General features: G+C 44.7%; 4 protein-coding genes across 11 annotated transcripts; all 4 read left to right on the forward strand.

The window, feature by feature from the left end:
• The first annotated feature begins 134 nt into the window (after window positions 1–134).
• Window positions 135–2,975, forward strand: LOC119209931 (protein THEM6-like). 2 transcript variants are annotated; one of them, XM_037459581.2, is made up of 3 exons: window positions 135–226; window positions 1,345–1,850; window positions 2,582–2,975. In XM_037459581.2, exons 2-3 carry the CDS (start codon window positions 1,347–1,349, stop codon window positions 2,687–2,689), a joined length of 612 nt encoding a protein of 203 aa, XP_037315478.1. In that variant the 5' UTR covers window positions 135–226; window positions 1,345–1,346; the 3' UTR covers window positions 2,690–2,975. The 2 variants fall into 2 exon arrangements, with proteins under 2 accessions (XP_037315478.1, XP_062413933.1); XM_062557949.1 differs by having other exon boundaries at window positions 186–226; window positions 1,260–1,850.
• Window positions 2,976–3,191: 216 nt separating this feature from the next.
• si:ch73-52e5.2 (protein THEM6) lies at window positions 3,192–6,330 on the forward strand. Of its 3 annotated transcripts, none has more exons than XM_037457768.2 (3): window positions 3,192–3,286; window positions 4,352–4,856; window positions 5,090–6,330. In XM_037457768.2, the coding sequence occupies exons 2-3, from the start codon at window positions 4,356–4,358 to the stop codon at window positions 5,195–5,197; spliced, it is 609 nt and encodes a 202-aa protein (XP_037313665.1). In that variant the 5' UTR covers window positions 3,192–3,286; window positions 4,352–4,355; the 3' UTR covers window positions 5,198–6,330. The 3 variants fall into 3 exon arrangements, with proteins under 3 accessions (XP_037313665.1, XP_037313666.1, XP_037313667.1); XM_037457769.2 differs by having other exon boundaries at window positions 3,199–3,286; window positions 4,322–4,856; XM_037457770.2 differs by lacking the exon at window positions 3,192–3,286 and adding an exon at window positions 3,317–3,643.
• A 2,895-nt stretch (window positions 6,331–9,225) lies between these two features.
• On the forward strand, window positions 9,226–14,673 carry ftr67 (finTRIM family, member 67). 3 transcript variants are annotated; one of them, XM_037457751.2, is made up of 7 exons: window positions 9,232–10,066; window positions 10,831–10,926; window positions 10,996–11,229; window positions 11,816–11,975; window positions 12,070–12,171; window positions 12,440–12,571; window positions 14,222–14,673. In XM_037457751.2, the coding sequence occupies exons 1-7, from the start codon at window positions 9,434–9,436 to the stop codon at window positions 14,269–14,271; spliced, it is 1,407 nt and encodes a 468-aa protein (XP_037313648.2). In that variant the 5' UTR covers window positions 9,232–9,433; the 3' UTR covers window positions 14,272–14,673. The 3 variants fall into 3 exon arrangements, with proteins under 3 accessions (XP_037313649.1, XP_037313648.2, XP_037313646.2); XM_037457749.2 differs by having other exon boundaries at window positions 9,233–10,066; window positions 14,204–14,673; XM_037457752.2 differs by lacking the exons at window positions 12,440–12,571; window positions 14,222–14,673 and having other exon boundaries at window positions 9,226–10,066; window positions 11,816–11,986.
• A 243-nt stretch (window positions 14,674–14,916) lies between these two features.
• Window positions 14,917–18,226, forward strand: LOC119208067 (E3 ubiquitin/ISG15 ligase TRIM25-like). Of its 3 annotated transcripts, none has more exons than XM_037457748.2 (7): window positions 14,917–15,532; window positions 16,369–16,455; window positions 16,576–16,809; window positions 17,002–17,167; window positions 17,255–17,305; window positions 17,378–17,437; window positions 17,516–18,226. In XM_037457748.2, the coding sequence occupies exons 1-7, from the start codon at window positions 14,966–14,968 to the stop codon at window positions 18,040–18,042; spliced, it is 1,692 nt and encodes a 563-aa protein (XP_037313645.2). In that variant the 5' UTR covers window positions 14,917–14,965; the 3' UTR covers window positions 18,043–18,226. The 3 variants fall into 3 exon arrangements, with proteins under 3 accessions (XP_037313645.2, XP_062413959.1, XP_062413958.1); XM_062557975.1 differs by having other exon boundaries at window positions 17,255–17,304; window positions 17,365–17,437; XM_062557974.1 differs by having other exon boundaries at window positions 17,255–17,437.
• Window positions 18,227–18,264: the final 38 nt, after the last annotated feature.

The raw sequence follows: 18,264 nt of genomic DNA on the forward strand, positions 1-18,264 counted from the left end.
CAGAACAACAAAGGTTAAGTGTGATTAAGTAACCGTCTAAATCGATTCCTTTTCAAATACAAGCATTCGTGTTGGCACGCCTTGTTCCCGTTTGAAACCTCTAACCGCCTAAGCTATTCTTACTTTTATTTTGAATTCTGCATCCGGTAGTATGTCAATAATGCACGCTAGCTTTCCGGATTTGACTCAATGCTGCAGAGTTAGCAGATCTGATTGAACACAGCAGGTAAAGCACACCTGAAACTCCCTCTTGATTATTGGCATCTCCTTGCAACGTTACGTTTGTTTACGTTCGCCGTAAAGTCGGATTGAACTATCGACGCTAACTTAACGTGATATCAACAGGTCGTTTTTACTTCTGACCTGCACAGTGCCCTCAGTTTTCAAATCGTACTGTGCGACTAATGTTTCGGACCAACACACTGACACCGGTGTCCCAAAAGTAACGTTTCATGACTATCTAAACTGGTATTCCATTCATCAATGATCGCCTCGTATGTAGTAATAGGGGGCCGGGGATCGACGTTTGGTAATTTAGTTGCTTTAAAATGGGCTCGTCTTTTCCTTTTTGTTCTCGTACTCTTGAGAGGCAACACCTGCCCTTCCAGAAGAACCGGTTAACGTTCCCCCCTCCGGTCGATCCGATCGAGTCGTGTTGAATCTCAACGCGTCTGGAATGCGCAGTTCATGTTGTTTCCATTAAGTATTGACTCTGTTGATTGTTGGAGCCTTTTAAATGCATGAATATGCTATTGAAATGTGCACGCGTCACTGCTCGTGCACAGAAGAAGAATCTGGTCTATTCTTGGTAATAAAACTGGGTTCGTTCCTTGTATTTGAACCCGTGCATCGGAATTAAATCTGATTCTGTAACGTGATGCATCACATCATGCAACATCAAACCTGTTAAAACACACCAATATACTGCAGGTTTTTTAGTTCACACTGCTATTCTCTCATGTTGGTCGGATACTTTAAATTTAAATCATTAAATGTCTGCGTAAAGGGTGAGAAATATTGGTCACTTTAAACATAAATCACTGGTCTCATTCACAAGTGAGTCTTTAGCATAATACATACGATAAATAAAGAATTTGGCATTCAATAAAAGTTATCTAAAGCTAAAACATGATGGCATTCAAATTAAACATCGAACAACCGTAAGGATCTTACCTCCATTTTCTTAAATGGAAGGTAACATGAGTACTTGCTATCAAATAATTAACATTCACCATAACGATGATGCCTTTTGCTTTCAGCTTGTTTTCAGAGTTGCATCCACACTTCAAACTAATCCACAGCTTCCCCTCGGCTCGTGTGCCGCGTTCCCCCTTTCCTCCACAGAGATGTGGTGGCTGCTGTGGGCGCTCGTTGCCCTGCTGGCTCTCATCTGTACCCTGGACGTGTGGTACTTCCTGCGGGTAGCCGCTGTGGTCGCGCGGGCCTGGTTCCAGCCGCCGATCTGGGACGTCACAGCGGAGCAGATCCAAACGGGCCGGGTCTCCCCCCGGGACATTGACATGTGCCACATGAACAACGCCCGTTACCTCCGGGAGTGCGACTTTGCCCGCTTCTCTCTCTACGCGCGCAACGGGGTGCTCAAGGCGCTGCGAGCGCTCAAAGCGTCAATGGTGGTGGGGGCCACCACCATCCGCTACCGCCGGGCCCTCCGCATAGGCGAGGGCTACGAGCTGCGGAGCCGCGTCGTCACCTGGGATGACAAGGCCTTCTTCCTGGAGCAGAGGTTCGTGTCGACAAGGGACGGTCTGGTGTGTGCCGTCATGTACTGCAAGCAGAGCGTCGTGCGCAGCAGCCCGGACAAGATCATGCAGCACCTGTGCAAGCGGAAGGTAAGGAACGGAGAGCGCACACACGTGGTCGATTGCACATCTTTGATTACACAGCAAAAAGCACTCACTCAAATTAACACTATTGGAGTTCATTTTAACACTTTTAAAGTGTCCCATGGGGTCCACACTCCACAGTGTCAATGTAACACGTTAATTTTAACTCTTTAACTCTTTCTATGGTTGAAATTTAACAATACTCAAGCGTTAGCTTCTCAACACCAAATCAACACTCAACGGAGTGAATTTAACTCGGAATAAGTGTCAAAATATATCTGCTCAGTGTTGAATAAAACGTTATTTAGCTGATGCTTTTATCTAAAGCAATTTATGTTGCATTTTTAACAGATGGAGTTTACATTTTAGCCCGGGGAGCAATTCAGGGTTACATGTATCGCCCAGGGACACTTTGCACTGGGACATGGGTAAGCCAGGCTTTGAACCAACAACCCAGTGGTTCCTTGTGCACCCTCTCTAACCCTTGCAACATATTCTGCTACCAAGAAGTGTGACACTCTGCGGTTACATTTCAATCCAATCAAAGTGTTAATTTAACTTTACTAAGTGTTGCAAATGAATCTGATCTTGACACTGGATGATGACTCCAGCTCTTTCGTACAATTGACTCTGGAAGAGTTGAATCAACTTTTTGCAGTGTGATTTCAACTCTGCACTTCAACACTTTTGCCCAATACTGGAAAATTAACATTGAGTCATGGTCGTGCTGCTTGCAGGTGGAGTGCCCGGAGTTTCCTGAGGACCTTCAGCACTGGGTCAACTTCATCTCCGCCAGCAGCCAGGCCCTCAGAGCCGAGAGTGGACTAGACGAGAAGAACAAATGAGAAATTGCGTGGGAAAGCTTTAGGTTTGGCTCTTTGTGTGACAGCTAGTTGACCTGCTTGGGATTAAAAGAACACATTTGTCTTCTGTTAACAGTGACTTGATTTGAACACACTTGTGCCTTTTACACATCAAAATGAAAGCTTTACTTGCAACTGAATACGGGTCAGCACTGAAGAACTATCACTGGTGAGGCTGAAACTGGATTTCTCTTTCAGTAATGATCAAGTATTATAATGGTATAAAGTGAATCTTTGTGTATTACGGCAGCAATAAAAACAGATTTTGAAATACTATTGCACTTGTGTGCCTTCACTATGCGTATGGACGCATTCAAAAATGCTCTTTTGATATATAAAAAAAAAAAAAAAAGAATGATTAGAGCATTACAATCTGTACATGCGGATAAGGAAACATTTTCAACTATAGAAGTCGAGTAACTTAACACACGATGGCAATGACGCACCGCTGCGTTAAACCCTCAAAAAGGAAGAACCGAGTGACGTCACACACCCGGAAGTTATCTTCATTCATTCTACCGGTCTCTTTTTTTTAAAGTTGAAACGCATCCGATGGTAGCGCTCTCTTCTGGACGCACGGTAAGTTCTACAGCGACGCAGCGCAACGCCGCCGTGTTTGCGGTTGTCTGTTTGAATTCCCACGGCGAGGAAAAAACTCGAGAGAAACGAACTGCGTCTTCCACGCACATCAGGAGTAGTGGTCTCGGTTCCGCAAGGCCACCCACGGCTGGTAGCTAGCGGCTAAGCTAACCTGCTGCCACAGCAGCAGCAGGTCCGCGCTGCGTCTGTCGCAAACGACGCGGTCCGGGGTGAAGTAGATGGGGTGACAGCGGGGATGCGATCCTCCCGTAATGCAGCTACAATATCACGACAACGTGTGAAGGAATAGCCCGACACCAGATAGAGCTTGTTTCCCACTCGGTTGTACTGACATTGGTGAGGTCAAAGTTGCATTTCGTTAATGTTAAATGTTGTCGTGAATTTAGGAAACATTTTAATGAAATATTTGTTAAATGTGGGATTACTTTATATTTATAATGAATATAAAATTATTTACTAACCAACTAATAACTCCATGCTATGTTGCTGTGCTAAAACATCTATTATATCCTATTATTTGTTAAATAATACCATATTATTGTAATATTTAACTCATTTTGTTTCATATGTAATATTTATAATATACTTCCGAATGTACATTGAGTATCTTTAATTGAAGGATCCATTTTGTATGAAGTGAAATATTCATGTTATTTCTTAAATTATAAAACATTTTTTTAATTCAAATGTAAACATTGTCAATGTCTCCCAGTCTATTTATGTTGCTGCGTGTGAGAATAATATCAGCAGAAGGTGAACATTGATGCGTTTTTTTTAACATGTAGTGGGAACCTAAAATACAATTTAAAAACCGGGTAATAAGCACAAGATCTCCTTTATTTATATATATATATATCAGCCCAGTATACTGTATGCTAACATGAACTTGGTGACCCTGCACGCTACAACAACTTGTCCCTTTACCTTGCAATTTTAAACCAAATATGTTGCTATAGTTTTCAATTTAATTCTAATTCTATTTGTATACATTTTACTTTCGTATATCTTTTGAAGGAATCTTTCTTCTCCTTTGGACTGTTCCAGAGAGATGTTGCTGTTGGTGCTCGGTGCCCTGCTCCTGCTCTTCTGCACTCTGGATGTATGGTACTTCCTACGAGGGGCCCATGTGTTCATCCAGGCTTGGTTCCAACCCAGAGTTCGGGATATGCTTGCCGAGCAAAGCATCGATGGCACGGTCCTTCCCCACGATCTGGACTACATGGGCCACATGAACAACTCCCGATATCTAAGGGAGTGTGACTTTGCCCGCTTTCACCATTACATGCGAAACGGGCTGTTCATGGCCTCCTGGAAACTGGGGGCCAGGTTGGTGGTAGGGGCGTCCACCATCCGGTACCGACGCTCCCTGGCCTTCCGAGAGGCTTTTGAGATTCGGACCAAAATTGTGGGATGGGATGAGAAGGCGTTTTACATCGAGCAGCGCTTTGTGTCCAAGAAAGATGGTTTTGTGTCCGCGGTGATGCTCTGCAGGCAGAATGTGGTGCACTGCAGCCCGGAGAGCATTCTTGAGTTTGTCTGCAAAAGGAAGGTGAGCGACAGCTGGAAAAATGATAATGTAACATGGTTGCAACCAATGAGAGTTTTCCTTGTATGTTTGTCTGTTGGAATTTCTTTTTTTTTTAAATGGTTGTGACCGTGACAAAAACTAAATGATCAAACCATTTCCCAGTTTAAGTCTTTATCTATTGACCAATCGTTTGAGCTCTGGTCTGTGGCTGTATTCGACTTGGTTGTTTCTAGTCATTGTCTTTCTGGGTGCAGATCGACTGCCCGGAATTTCCTGAAGACCTCAAACACTGGATCAGCTTCATCTCAGCCAGCAGCCAGGCTCTGAGAGCAGAGAGTGGACTGGAAGAGAAGAATAAGTGAAGCCTCGCACCATGACACCTTGGGTCTTCTTGAGTGTAGGTCTACATATAATTTACATTGCACACATATACAGAACACATACATACACACACAGTTGACGCCGTAGTATTTTTTTGTAGTTGACTTAAAGATTCCATTTAGCTGTTTTTGTGTTGATCCTTTCTTCTGTGTATTTACGTTTTGATGTGAACAGAAATGCTGAACTTGAACATGTATGAAAACTTAAACTATAAAGGTATTTTGCATTTTAAAATGTATGTGCATTGGGATCATATTGATAGTTCTCTCAGGATAAAGTGACGCAAGAAAGTAGCTTTATCCTAGTGGCTTAGTAACCGGCTTTAGACATTGTCAATTTCATTTTAGCAAAATAACTTTAGAAAAGCATGTAGGGTAAAAAGTTATTCTTCCACTGACATAAATGCATGTTCTAAAACAAACAGATTTTATTTGTGCCTGTTGCTCTTGATTAGCCATAGTTTACAGCTATAATTGCAAAGAATTATAACTTACAAAAAAAGGTGTCATGAAATATTGAATGGACACCATGTACTGTCAATTGTTATAACATTGCCATCAGCATTTTGCACAAAGTAACCCAAGGAAATAATTCCTGTTAACAATCTAAAGGGATAATTCGATGGTTTTGATCAATACAGTTTTACAGACTGTATAATAGATGCTTATGAAGGGTGGGATTACTGATTTAAATTGTGTGTAACTTTGAGAGGGAGTGCCCATTATCAAATGACAGAATAAGCAAATGGTAACTTGAGGTTGCTGGCAACTTTCCAAAACCTGCATCGCATGGTGAACACTAATGTGGGATCATGCTTGACCTTTTTAAATCTGAAACGTTCCCTTTTTATGCATCAAAGCTTTATTTTGTGACCAAAGTAATGTATTGCTCCAAATGAAGAAATTCAAATGAATTGTTTAAGATGTATATCCAGCCTGTTATGTATGTTGTTCATACACTGAAAATCCTGCTTCATTTATTGAAGTCTGAAGATAATCACTCTCCCTTTTTCCTCACATTATTTATGATATATTGAAATTAGTTAATGTACCAAACTTTATTTATTGTGTTTATTATTTAAAGGCATTTTGAATTAAATGCGTTTGAAAGTGAATGTGTGATGTTTTTTGAGCGCTTGCTATTCAGCGATAGCTTGTGCCACTTATGTTTTGAGGTACCAACACTTGTTTTTGTAACTCTCTATTTACACTCACCGGCCACTTTATTAGGTACACCTGTCCAACTGCTCGTTAACACTTAATTTCTAAGCAGCCAATCACCTGGCGGCAACTCAGTGCATTTAGGCATGTAGACATTGTCAAGACAATCTCCTGCAGTTCAAACCGAGCATCAGTATGGGGAAGAAAGGTGATTTGAGTGACTTTGAACGTGGCATGATTGTTGGTGCCAGAAGGGCTGGTCTGAGTATTTCAGAAACTGCTAATCTACTGGGATTTTCACGCACAACCATCTCTAGGGTTTACAGAGAATGGTCCGAAAAAGAAAAAACATCCAGTGAGCGGCAGTTCTGTGGGCGGAAATGCCTTGTTGATGCCAGAGGTCAGAGGAGAATGGCCAGACTGGTTCGAGCTGATAGAAGGGCAACAGTGACTCAAATAACCACCCGTTACAACCAAGGTGGGCATAAGAGCATCTCTGAACGCACAGTACGTCCAACTTTGAGGCAGATGGGCTACAGCAGCAGAAGACCACACCGGGTGCCACTCCTTTCAGCTAAGAACAGGAAACTGAGGCTACAATTTGCACAAGCTCATCGAAATTGGACAATAGAAGATTGGAAAAACGTTGCCTGGTCTGATGAGTCTCGATTTCTGCTGCGACATTCGGATGGTAGGGTCAGAATTTGGCGTCTACAACATGAAAGCATGGATCCATCCTGCCTTGTATCAACGGTTCAGGCTGGTGGTGGTGGTGTCATGGTGTGGGGAATATTTTCTTGGCACTCTTTGGGCCCCTTGGTACCAATTGAGCATCGTTGCAACGCCACAGCCTACCTGAGTATTGTTGCTGACCATGTCCATCCCTTTATGACCACAATGTACCCAACTTCTGATGGCTACTTTCAGCAGGATAATGCGCCATGTCATAAAGCTGGAATCATCTCAGACTGGTTTCTTGAACATGACAATGAGTTCGCTGTACTCAAATGGCCTCCACAATCACCAGATCTCAATCCAATAGAGCATCTTTGGGATGTGGTGGAACGGGAGATTCGCATCATGGATGTGCAGCCGACAAATCTGCGGCAACTGTGTGATGCCATCATGTCAATATGGACCAAACTCCCTGAGGAATGCTTCCAGCACCTTGTTGAATCTATGCCACGAAGAATTGAGGCAGTTCTGAAGGCAAAAGGGGGTCCAACCCGTTACTAGCATGGGGTACCTAATAAAGTGGCCGGTGAGTGTACATAATTAATATTCGTCACGTATAACTATTTACATCATTAACATTCGTCACGTATTACAAGTAGTGGAGGAAGTACTTCTTTTAGAAAACATTCCCTCTAAAAAAAACAAACTTTAATATTGCAGCTGGTGAAAGAAGAGCTGATAAATAATACATTGTTATGTACACTCACCGGCCACTTTATTAGGTACACCAGTCCAACTGCTCGTTAACACTTAATTTCTAAGCAGCCAATCACATGGCGGCAACTCAGTGCATTTAGGCATGTAGACATTGTCAAGACAATCTCCTGCAGTTCAAACCGAGCATCAGTATGGGGAAGAAAGGTGATTTGAGTGACTTTGAACGTGGCATGATTGTTGGTGCCAGAAGGGCTGGTCTGAGTATTTCAGAAACTGCTAATCTACTGGGATTTTCACGCACAAACATCTCTAGGGTTTACAGAGAATGGTCCGAAAAAGAAAAAACATCCAGTGAGCGGCAGTTCTGTGGGCAGAAATGCCTTGTTGATGCCAGAGGTCAGAGGAGAATGGCCAGACTGGTTCGAGCGGATAGAAGGGCAACAGTGACTCAAATAACCACCCGTTACAACCAAGGTGGGCATAAGAGCATCTCTGAACGCACAGTACGTCGAACTTTGAGGCAGATGGGCTACAGCAGCAGAAGACCACACCGGGTGCCACTCCTTTCAGCTAAGAACAGGAAACTGAGGCTACAATTTGCACAAGCTCATCGAAATTGGACAATAGAAGATTGGAAAAACGTTGCCTGGTCTGATGAGTCTCAATTTCTGCTGCGACATTCGGATGGTAGGGTCAGAATTTGGCGTCTACAACATGAAAGCATGGATCCACCCTGCCTTGTATCAACGGTTCAGGCTGGTGGAGGTGGTGTCATGGTGTGGGGAATATTTTCTTGGCACTCTTTGGGCCCCTTGGTACCAATTGAGCATCGTTGCAACGCCACAGCCTACCTGAGTATTGTTGCTGACCATGTCCATCCCTTTATGACCACAATGTACCCAACTTCTGATGGCTACTTTCAGCAGGATAATGCGCCATGTCATAAAGCTGGAATCATCTCAGACTGGTTTCTTGAACATGACAATGAGTTCGCTGTACTCAAATGGCCTCCACAATCACCAGATCTCAATCCAATAGAGCATCTTTGGGATGTGGTGGAACGGGAGATTCGCATCATGGATGTGCAGCCGACAAATCTGCGGCAACTGTGTGATGCCATCATGTCAATATGGACCAAACTCCCTGAGGAATGCTTCCAGCACCTTGTTGAATCTATGCCACGAAGAATTGAGGCAGTTCTGAAGGCAAAAGGGGGTCCAACCCGTTACTAGCATGGGGTACCTAATAAAGTGGCCGGTGAGTGTATTTCGTGTTAAGAATCTGAATCGGATCTTTAAAAAAAAAAACTGCACTCCAGCTGAGTCAAGTAGCAGAAACCGGAAGTAGCCTCCTAGTTTAAAGTACTTGCATATTTAAGTATGGTAGCATATATATATATATATAAACAAACACTAATAGCTTACAAAAAAGAGAATGTCATACTATGAGTGATTACAGCGTTTTTAATGTCATACAATTTATATTACATTATTTTGAAATTACGTTTTTTAAAGATTAAATTCCCCGCATCAGCTTCCGGTAATGGCTCCCTGGCCACGCTCCCACTTCCTGTAAACAAAGCGGCCGCTGTGCCTCCGTTTCAGTTTCGTGGCTATACGCTCATTTTCTACACCAGCTTCAGCGGGTTTTTTCCTTCTTTTCACGATGGCTCAAGCCGGTCTGGTTCTGGACAAGGACCAGTTCAACTGTTCGGTGTGTCTGGACGTGCTCCGGGACCCCGTGACCATCCCCTGCGGCCACAGCTACTGCTCGGTCTGTATCCAGAACTACTGGGACCAGGACGACTACCTCGGGGTCTTCGTCTGCCCGCAGTGCCGCCACAACTTCACCCCGAGGCCGGTGCTCGCCCGGAACACCATGTTGGCCGACGTGGTGGAGAAATTCAAGAAGACGGGACTCCAAGATGCCGCCGTCACCGCCGCCACCGCGACGACGGCGACCACGACGTCGGCCGCGGGTCAAAATTTCGCCGAGGCCGACGACGTGGAGTGTGACGTGTGCACGGGAAGGAAAAACAAAGCGGTGAAGTCCTGCCTGGTGTGCCTGGCCTCCTACTGCGAGGTCCACCTGCAGCCGCACTACGAGTCCGCTGCTTTCAAGAAGCACAAGCTGGTGGCCGCCTCCCAGAAGCTCCGAGAGACCATCTGCGGCCGCCACGACAAGCTGCTGGAGGTGTACTGCCGCACCGACAAGCAGTGCATCTGCTACCTGTGTCTGACGGACGAGCACAAGGGCCACGACACGGTGCTGGCCGAGGCCGAGATCCAACACAGGCAGGTAATCGATACCAGACAACGGGCTGCTGATCAGTGATCAGTTAAACGGACCTTTGACCTCGGTCTCCTTAAATTAGTGAGGACATTCAAAAGGTGATGTTTGTGATGCTAAGCGTTGTTGGTCTGGTCTGCTGTGGTCTTAATGGACCAGTATAAAACAAGCACAGGGGATATTCACAATGCTTATACATAATGTTTTTATAGCACTCATAAATAAATGTATATATTTGTAGACCATGTATTAGGTCTTTTATTCATTTGCACATTAAAAGTTGCATAAATAGTTTAATAAATCTCACTCATCTTAAACCGTCCTTATGGTCTTTTGGAAATTGTACGCTTATTATTTTTTTGAACTTTTTATTTATATTTTTTCACAGAACAAAAACAAGGAACATTATCTGAGACTAGGGCTAAAAAAACAAAGATAATTATAATAAAAATATATACTGTGTACATACATATATATCTTACGGCATCTAATATGAATCACTACATCTCAACAGACACAATACCATAGCCATATCATTTATAAATTTAAATATTCTTTATCCATGTGCCATCTCTGGATAAAAAGGTCAGTTTTCAGTTGTAATGATGCAGTCATTTTTTCCATCAAACAAATCTGCTTCAGTCTCTGTTTCCATTCAGTAACAGTTGGTGATTTACTACACTGGTTTTAAAAGCCTGTCTCTCTCTTGTTGTCGTAATGAAGCGACGCGTATACTCAATTCTCCATTAAATGAAATGCGGTGTCTTCCTCAGGGTCAGCTCGCCGACATGAAGCAAAGCTCTCATCTGAGGATCCATCAAAGGGAAAAGGGAGCCCAGGAGATCAGACAAGCCATTTTCTCCCTCTCTGTGAGTTCCAACCTGCGTGGTCTGACATGAATTCAGTACATCACTACATAGTGAATCCCCACCCCGCAGCGTTCTGCCCGGGTGGCCGCCGCGGAGAGCGACGCCGTCTTCACCGAACTCATCCGGTCGATGGAGCTGAAGCGGTTCGAGGTGAGGGAGCTGATCAACGCGCAGGAAAAGGCGGCCGTGAGTCAGGCCGAGAAGCTGCTGGAGAAGATCCAGAAGGACATCGCCGAGCTGAAGAAGAACGAGGAGGAATTGGACAAACTGTCCCACACCGAGGACCACGTCCGCTTCCTTCAGGTACAAAGTGTGGTGCTTTTTACTTTAATACATTGATGCATGTAAATGAAGATTTTACCTGCAAGTGACATCATCATAAGTCACATATCATATGTCTCATTTAGTGCACAATTGTTTAGAGTCATAACCGCAATAGTGTTATCTAGTTTAATTATGTTATTTTAATTTGGGTTCCTTTTTAATACTTCAGAATTATAAAGCAAAAATGCATTTTTCTTCTATTTCAAATTACGGACTTGTTTGTAGTTTAGACGATTCCAAATAGTATGTATTTCGTAATATATTTAGTATATTCTTGTTACCCACAGATCTTTTTCACTTTTGTGGGAAATTCAATTATTAACTTTTATTCTACAGGAAAGTACTTTTTTGGATTATTAGTTCTTTTGACGTTTTATGTATCTGATATTTAAGATAATACCTGTGTACATTATATTTATACTTTAAATGACGTATATTTGAATAGTGTGGTGTGACTACTTTTACTTAAGTGAAGGCTATGAATCCTTCCTCCAGCACTGAAAACCAAACGGGCAGATTTTATTGACTCAACTCCAACTCATTGTCTTTTTGTCTGTTATTCCAGAGCTGTCAGTCTCTGCGTGCTCCCCCTGTGCTGTCGCCGTTGCCTTTGGTCACTGTTGACCCCAACCTCACCTTCGGCCCGGTGATGACGGCTGTGGCAGATTTTAAAGGACTGTTGCAGGAGGTCTGCCAGGGAGGATTCGTCAGCATCTACGAGAAAGGTGGCTACAAAGTGCGTTTTTGTCAGTTTGTGTGTTTATCCGGTTGAAAAGATGTCGTGTCAACTGTGTGATTTTTTTTCTCTCTCTTCTGCAGTGAGAGATATAGTGATTGTTGGTCCTTCAAATCCTGCTGTACCGCTGGACACTACGCTGATCGACGATGTTGAATCAGCAGTACAAATGGAAGCAACACTACGTGAGTGTAAAACTGCCTGTTATCCTTTTTTAGAATATAATTTAATATGTTTAACACCCCAAATACACTTGGCAATGTGTGAGGCATTTATCAACTAGCACCAACAAACATGCAACATGAGAGCAATACATTTAAATCCTTGTTTAATACTTGCGTTTCATTGCCATCCTTCCACACTGCTTCACATTGATGTTATTCACACTTTGATACCATGCTATCGAGGATTAAAATGCTAACGTAACGTTGTTTGTTCTGTTTGCGCTGTCAGTGACCCCTGAGGCCGGGCTGAACCAAAGTGTTGGGATCCCTCTAACTGGCCTAGACCAAAGTCCCGTGAACCCTCTCAACCCGTTTCTCCCGCCCGGACCTTCTGTGCCCACCTTTGCCTTCTCACCACTTGGTAAATAAAGCTTTTATCAAAATCTACAGGTATTTAACCATTAAACTGTGTTCACAAACCCTCTTAAAAGAGAACCCCAAAGGCCAATTATTTTACAAATATTCATATAATGAATGGGGGAAAATAATCATTATTGTACACTCACCGGCCACTTTATTAGGTACCCCATGCTAGTAACGGGTTGGACCCCTTTTGCCTTCAGAACTGCCTCAATTCTTCGTGGCATAGATTCAACAAGGTGCTGGAAGCATTCCTCAGGGAGTTTGGTCCATATTGACATGATGGCATCACACAGTTGCCGCAGATTTGTCGGCTGCACATCCATGATGCGAATCTCCCGTTCCACCACATCCCAAAGATGCTCTATTGGATTGAGATCTGGTGATTGTGGAGGCCATTTGAGTACAGCGAACTCATTGTCATGTTCAAGAAACCAGTCTGAGATGATTCCAGCTTTATGACATGGCGCTTTATCCTGCTGAAAGTAGCCATCAGAAGTTGGGTACATTGTGGTCATAAAGGGATGGACATGGTCAGCAACAATACTCAGGTAGGCTGTGGCGTTGCAACGATGCTCAATTGGTACCAAGGGGCCCAAAGAGTGCCAAGAAAATATTCCCCACACCATGACACCACCACCACCAGCCTGAACCGTTGATACAAGGCAGGATGGATCCATGCTTTCATGTTGTAGACGCCAAATTCTGACCCTACCATCCGAATGTCGCAGCAGAAATCGAGACTCATCAGACCAGGCAACGTTTTTCCAATCTTCTATTGTCCAATTTCGATGAGCTTGTGCAAATTGTAGCCTCAGTTTCCTGTTCTTAGCTGAAAGGAGTGGCACCCGGTGTGGTCTTCTGCTGCTGTAGCCCATCTGCCTCAAAGTTGGACGTACTGTGCGTTCAGAGATGCTCTTATGCCCACCTTGGTTGTAACGGGTGGTTATTTGAGTCACTGTTGCCCTTCTATCAGCTCGAACCAGTCTGGCCATTCTCCTCTGACCTCTGGCATCAACAAGGCATTTCCGCCCACAGAACTGCCGCTCACTGGATGTTTTTTCTTTTTCGGACCATTCTCTGTAAACCCTAGAGATGGTTGTGCGTGAAAATCCCAGTAGATTAGCAGTTTCTGAAATACTCAGACCAGCCCTTCTGGCACCAACAATCATGCCACGTTCAAAGTCACTCAAATCACCTTTCTTCCCCATACTGATGCTCGGTTTGAACTGCAGGAGATTGTCTTGACAATGTCTACATGCCTAAATGCACTGAGTTGCCGCCATGTGATTGGCTGCTTAGAAATTAAGTGTTAACGAGCAGTTGGACAGGTGTACCTAATAAAGTGGCCGGTGAGTGTATATTAAGTCAGTAAATTTAACATAAACCCTGCATTTAAGGAAGAAGTATTGAGATCTTTTACACTGTAAAAATACATTATTTACAAATAATAGTTCTGCATTGATCTATTTATTTAGTACAACGATAAACACGTATTAGCAGCATATGGATTTGAAGTATCCCAAACACTAAAGAGGCCACAGAATATCCATCTTATCTCACCGGACTGTTAATGCTGATGTGTAATTAAGAAGGCAACATGTTACAAATAATTCCTGTTCTGTCTGACCAGGCACTAAACTCTCCTCAGGATCCAGACAGAGGCACCTTCAGCGGCGCTCTCACCCGAGGAGGAAGTAGCCCTGCAGTGGACATCAAAGTCAACATTTCACATGCACCTGCAGAATGGCATTATACCTCAGTGCTTTTCTCACACAAATCTGTACTTAATTGTATTTTTAATTATTTATTCTATGGTATTAATTTAGATGTTGCGTTTTTAACCAATCAGCTGAACATGGACCTTGGATTTTGTAGCACTGAATTAACTGAGAGTATTAGGCAGCCCAGACTTGCATCTTATTTCAGTATTTGAAAAGAAATTGTCTAACACATTTTAGTATTTTCTTTAACAAGATTGTACTTTTTAAAATGTTTTAACTAAAACAAAACAGTAATTTTGCTTTATTTGTGTAATAACATATTGGGACTTTTGAATTGCTGACATTAAAAACAAAAACAAGTGCACCTGTACACACTAGACTCTTGTTTCCATGCAGGCTTTGTGTAGAATGTGGAAAAACAGGTTGACTGCGCGCACACAAACACACAAACTGGGGCTTTTGTTCAAAATGCTGCGCATCGAACCATTAGCGGAGCGAGGTGGTTCTTCGTGAACAGTCGGCGGTTCTTTGCTCAGGAGGCTTTACCCTCCCCAGCAGGTGAAACCAGAGAGAAGACGTCATCGGCGCACCTGTCGGCCACGCCCACCACTCTCGGCTCGGCTGCGCGCGAGGTGGTGGTGGTGGTGGTAGGGGGGAAGAGGAGGAGGGAAATGGCAGCGGCGACCATTTCGATTGAACAAGACCGGTTCTGGTGCTCGGTGTGCCTGGAGGTCCTCCGGGACCCGGTGACGATCCCCTGCGGGCACAGCTACTGCCTGCGCTGCATCGAGGACTACTGGGACGGGCCCAAGCAGAAGGGCGCGTACAGCTGCCCGCAGTGCCGCCAGGCGTTCGCTCCCCGGCCGCTGCTGAGTCGCAACACCGTCCTCGGGGAGGTGGTGGAGAGGTTCCGGCGGGCCGAGCTCAACGGCGCGGAGGAGGCGAGCTGCGGCGCGTGCACGCCGAGGAAGCGCGACGCCGTCGGGTCGTGCCTCGTGTGCGCGGAGTCTTACTGCGCGGCTCACCTGAGGGCCCACGAAGACCGCTTCCCGGGGAGGGTCCACGAGTTGGTTCCGGCCGGGGAGCAGCGGCCGAGGCGGAAGCGGTGCGCGCACCACAACAAGCCGCTGAGGCTGTACTGCCGCACGGACCAGCAGTGCGTGTGTTCCCAGTGTGTCCAGGAGAGGCACAGGGGCCACGACGCGGTGCCCGCGGCGGACGAGAGAGCAACGCAACAGGTGCGTTCGTCTATCTAGATACACGTGTGTCACAATTTTTCTCTATTTGATTTACATATTACACGTGCACGGCATTATTTTTAAAATAAGTATTTTAATTTTAAAGGGTACTTCTTATTTCCGTGCTGAGAAGATAAGCCTGATTATGTTCATAGTGCATCACCGGCTTATTTTAGCGGTTGAATGGGCGGTGGTGGAAGAACTATTTAAATATTTGACTTAAGTAAAAAAATCACGTACAAGATACTTGAGTAAGAGAGCTGCATCAAACATACTTACACGTACAAAAAAATACAAAAGGTCCCTGTAGCATTATAATAATGAAATGTATTTGCTCATAGCTTTGATGCTGTGGTTGTTATCGGTGCTCATTTAAATGACTAAATATACAGTTGTGTGGCTCTTTATTTCCCCCAGGGATTAATGTACTTGCAGTACTTGAGTAAATGGGATGGTTAAATTTATCAATTTTCATAGAGATGAAAAGTATTCCAATCTTTGCACAGTGTTGTACCTGTCGTTCACCTGATGGAAACAGGAAGTGGTTTGTTGCCATGCATTCAGTGCGTTCGTTAGATTTTGAAAAAGACACTATAGGGCATCTAATTCTGACACACACAGAGTAGACCTGTAACGATACGTCTTACAGATGTACGATGTGACGTAGTCCTGCAGCCACATCTTGGGCTTTGATGTTACTAAAGTCAGTTTTTTTTTTTTGACGAAAGTCCTTCCTGTGCAATTCAATCCTTTTTTTCATTGTAAAGTCAACTGTGAATAAACCCCATTGGACTGGGGGCGCTGCACAGTGATATTAATATTTTGTATTCTCTTAGAAAAAACTCCAAGACGCCTCTTTGAAGTCGGTGCAGAAATTGAAGGACACCGAGAAGGAACTGAGATATCTTGTCAAATATATCAAGGTGAGTATCTTCACTGCAGGAGCTTTTAAATTCACGGATGACACACCACCACCCCCCCTCCCCCCTCCCCCCTATGCAGGACCACCGTCCGTATTAATGGAAAATCGTCATCGTCCACAGCACTCCACAGAGGCAGCGGTGGAGGAGAGCGAGCGGGTTTTCTCCAAGCTGATCCGCGCCATAGAGAAGCAGAGCATGGAGGTGACGGAGGTGATGAGGGTCCAGGAGAGAGCGGCTGTCGGTCAGGCGGAGGAGCTGCTGGAGACGATCCAGAAGGAGCTCGTCGAGCTCAGAAGGGCCGACGCCGAGCTGGAGAGGATTTCTCGCACCGAGGACCACGTCCAATTCTTTCAGGTGCGGAACATGAAACTCAAATTGGTGGTTACGTTCTACATCAGAATAATGATGCAAATAGATGATATACGTATATATGATATATTTAATTGAAATTGCTGTTCCGAACAACCAATGATACATAAAGGAAAATCTTGAAAATGATCAGGGGTGCCCAAACTTTTTCATACCACTGTATCTTCTGCCTCACAGAAGATAAAGTCTCTCAGTTTCCCTGCGAGGCCGGCGGCGGCGGCGATGCCCAGCTCCGATGCCCTGCAGTACACCATGTATAAAACAACGAGAGCAGCCCTGGCGGACCTCAAAGGCGGTCTGGATGAAATCCTGGACAGAGAATTCAACAGGATCTCTGATAAAGGCGAGTCATCCACCTTGCACGTGATCACCATAAACCTGATTTGTTTTGTGAAAGGTAAATATTGAGTGTTTGTTCTTTAATTTCTAGTGATTTCATTGAAGGAAACCAGCAATCGAAGCACCGCCGAAAAGAGGAAAGGTAGGTGGGACTCTTGGGGGCAGCGTCAGCTGAAACAAACATTTTATTTTTTTAAATATGTTTGTCCAACAGCAAAAGACGTTGACACACCATTCGCCTCGGAACCAAAGACGAGAGGCGACTTTCTGCACTGTGAGTGAAATTCTTTTGACGAAACCCGGGCCGTAAGAAACCAAACGACTCATCTGTTGGAACGCGACTGTTGTCCAGATTCCAACGACGTGACCCTTGACCCCGACACGGCCAACCCCTACCTCAGCTTCTCCGACGGCCGCAGAGGCGTGAGCACGCGGTCGGAGCCACAGCCCTACCCGGCCCACCCGCACCGCTTCACCAGCTGGGCCCAGGTGCTGGGCCGGGCCGGGATGGCCGGGCGCTGCTACTGGGAGGTGGAGTGGGCCGGCAGCGGGGGGGTTTCCGTCGGCGTCTGCTACAAGAACATGGGCCGCAGCGGAGGCGGGAGCGACAGCAAGCTGGGGCACAACTCCAGGTCGTGGAGCCTGGACTGCTCGCCCTCCGCCTGCTCCTTTCAGCACAATAAGGAGCCGGTGCCCGTCGGCGCCACCTGCTGCAGCAGGATCGGGGTGTACCTGGACTTCAGGGGCGGGACTTTGTCTTTCTACAACGTCTCTGATACGATGGTGCTGCTCCATAAAGTAAAGACTACGTTTGGCCAGCCTGTGTACCCAGGTTTCTGGGTGGGTTTGAATTCTACTTTGAGGCTGTGCTCTTTTTAAATGGAAGAACTCCAAACCTATCAGTGAATATGGAAGCAACACTAACTCAATAAGACAAGGTTTATTAAATCATTAATTTGTACATTGTAATTACATTTCAAGCTGTAGAAGGGGCACAATGCATTATTTTTGCATAACTAATCTTTTAAGATGCAACTTGCATTAAACTTTTAAAACAATTGTTCATGAGAATGTTATTTTTTACAATAATATGGCCCCAAG

Source organism: Pungitius pungitius, chromosome 15 (genome assembly GCF_949316345.1).
Source record: "Pungitius pungitius chromosome 15, fPunPun2.1, whole genome shotgun sequence".
NCBI lineage: Eukaryota > Metazoa > Chordata > Actinopteri > Perciformes > Gasterosteidae > Pungitius > Pungitius pungitius.

Bases quoted from the DNA above. Each gene is read 5' to 3' on its own strand.
- LOC119209931 (XM_037459581.2), top strand. From the start codon at position 1,347: ATGTGGTGGCTGCTGTGGGCGCTCGTTGCCCTGCTGGCTCTCATCTGT. The intron at 1,851-2,581 runs GTAAGGAACGGA...TGCTGCTTGCAG, and splicing joins AGCACCTGTGCAAGCGGAAG to GTGGAGTGCCCGGAGTTTCC.
- si:ch73-52e5.2 (XM_037457768.2), top strand. From the start codon at position 4,356: ATGTTGCTGTTGGTGCTCGGTGCCCTGCTCCTGCTCTTCTGCACTCTG. The intron at 4,857-5,089 runs GTGAGCGACAGC...TTCTGGGTGCAG, and splicing joins AGTTTGTCTGCAAAAGGAAG to ATCGACTGCCCGGAATTTCC.
- ftr67 (XM_037457749.2), top strand. From the start codon at position 9,434: ATGGCTCAAGCCGGTCTGGTTCTGGACAAGGACCAGTTCAACTGTTCG. The intron at 10,927-10,995 runs GTGAGTTCCAAC...CCCACCCCGCAG, and splicing joins AAGCCATTTTCTCCCTCTCT to CGTTCTGCCCGGGTGGCCGC. The intron at 11,976-12,069 runs GTGGCTACAAAG...TCTCTTCTGCAG, and splicing joins CGTCAGCATCTACGAGAAAG to TGAGAGATATAGTGATTGTT.
- LOC119208067 (XM_062557974.1), top strand. From the start codon at position 14,966: ATGGCAGCGGCGACCATTTCGATTGAACAAGACCGGTTCTGGTGCTCG. The intron at 16,456-16,575 runs GTGAGTATCTTC...CATCGTCCACAG, and splicing joins ATCTTGTCAAATATATCAAG to CACTCCACAGAGGCAGCGGT. The intron at 17,168-17,254 runs GCGAGTCATCCA...TTTAATTTCTAG, and splicing joins CAACAGGATCTCTGATAAAG to TGATTTCATTGAAGGAAACC.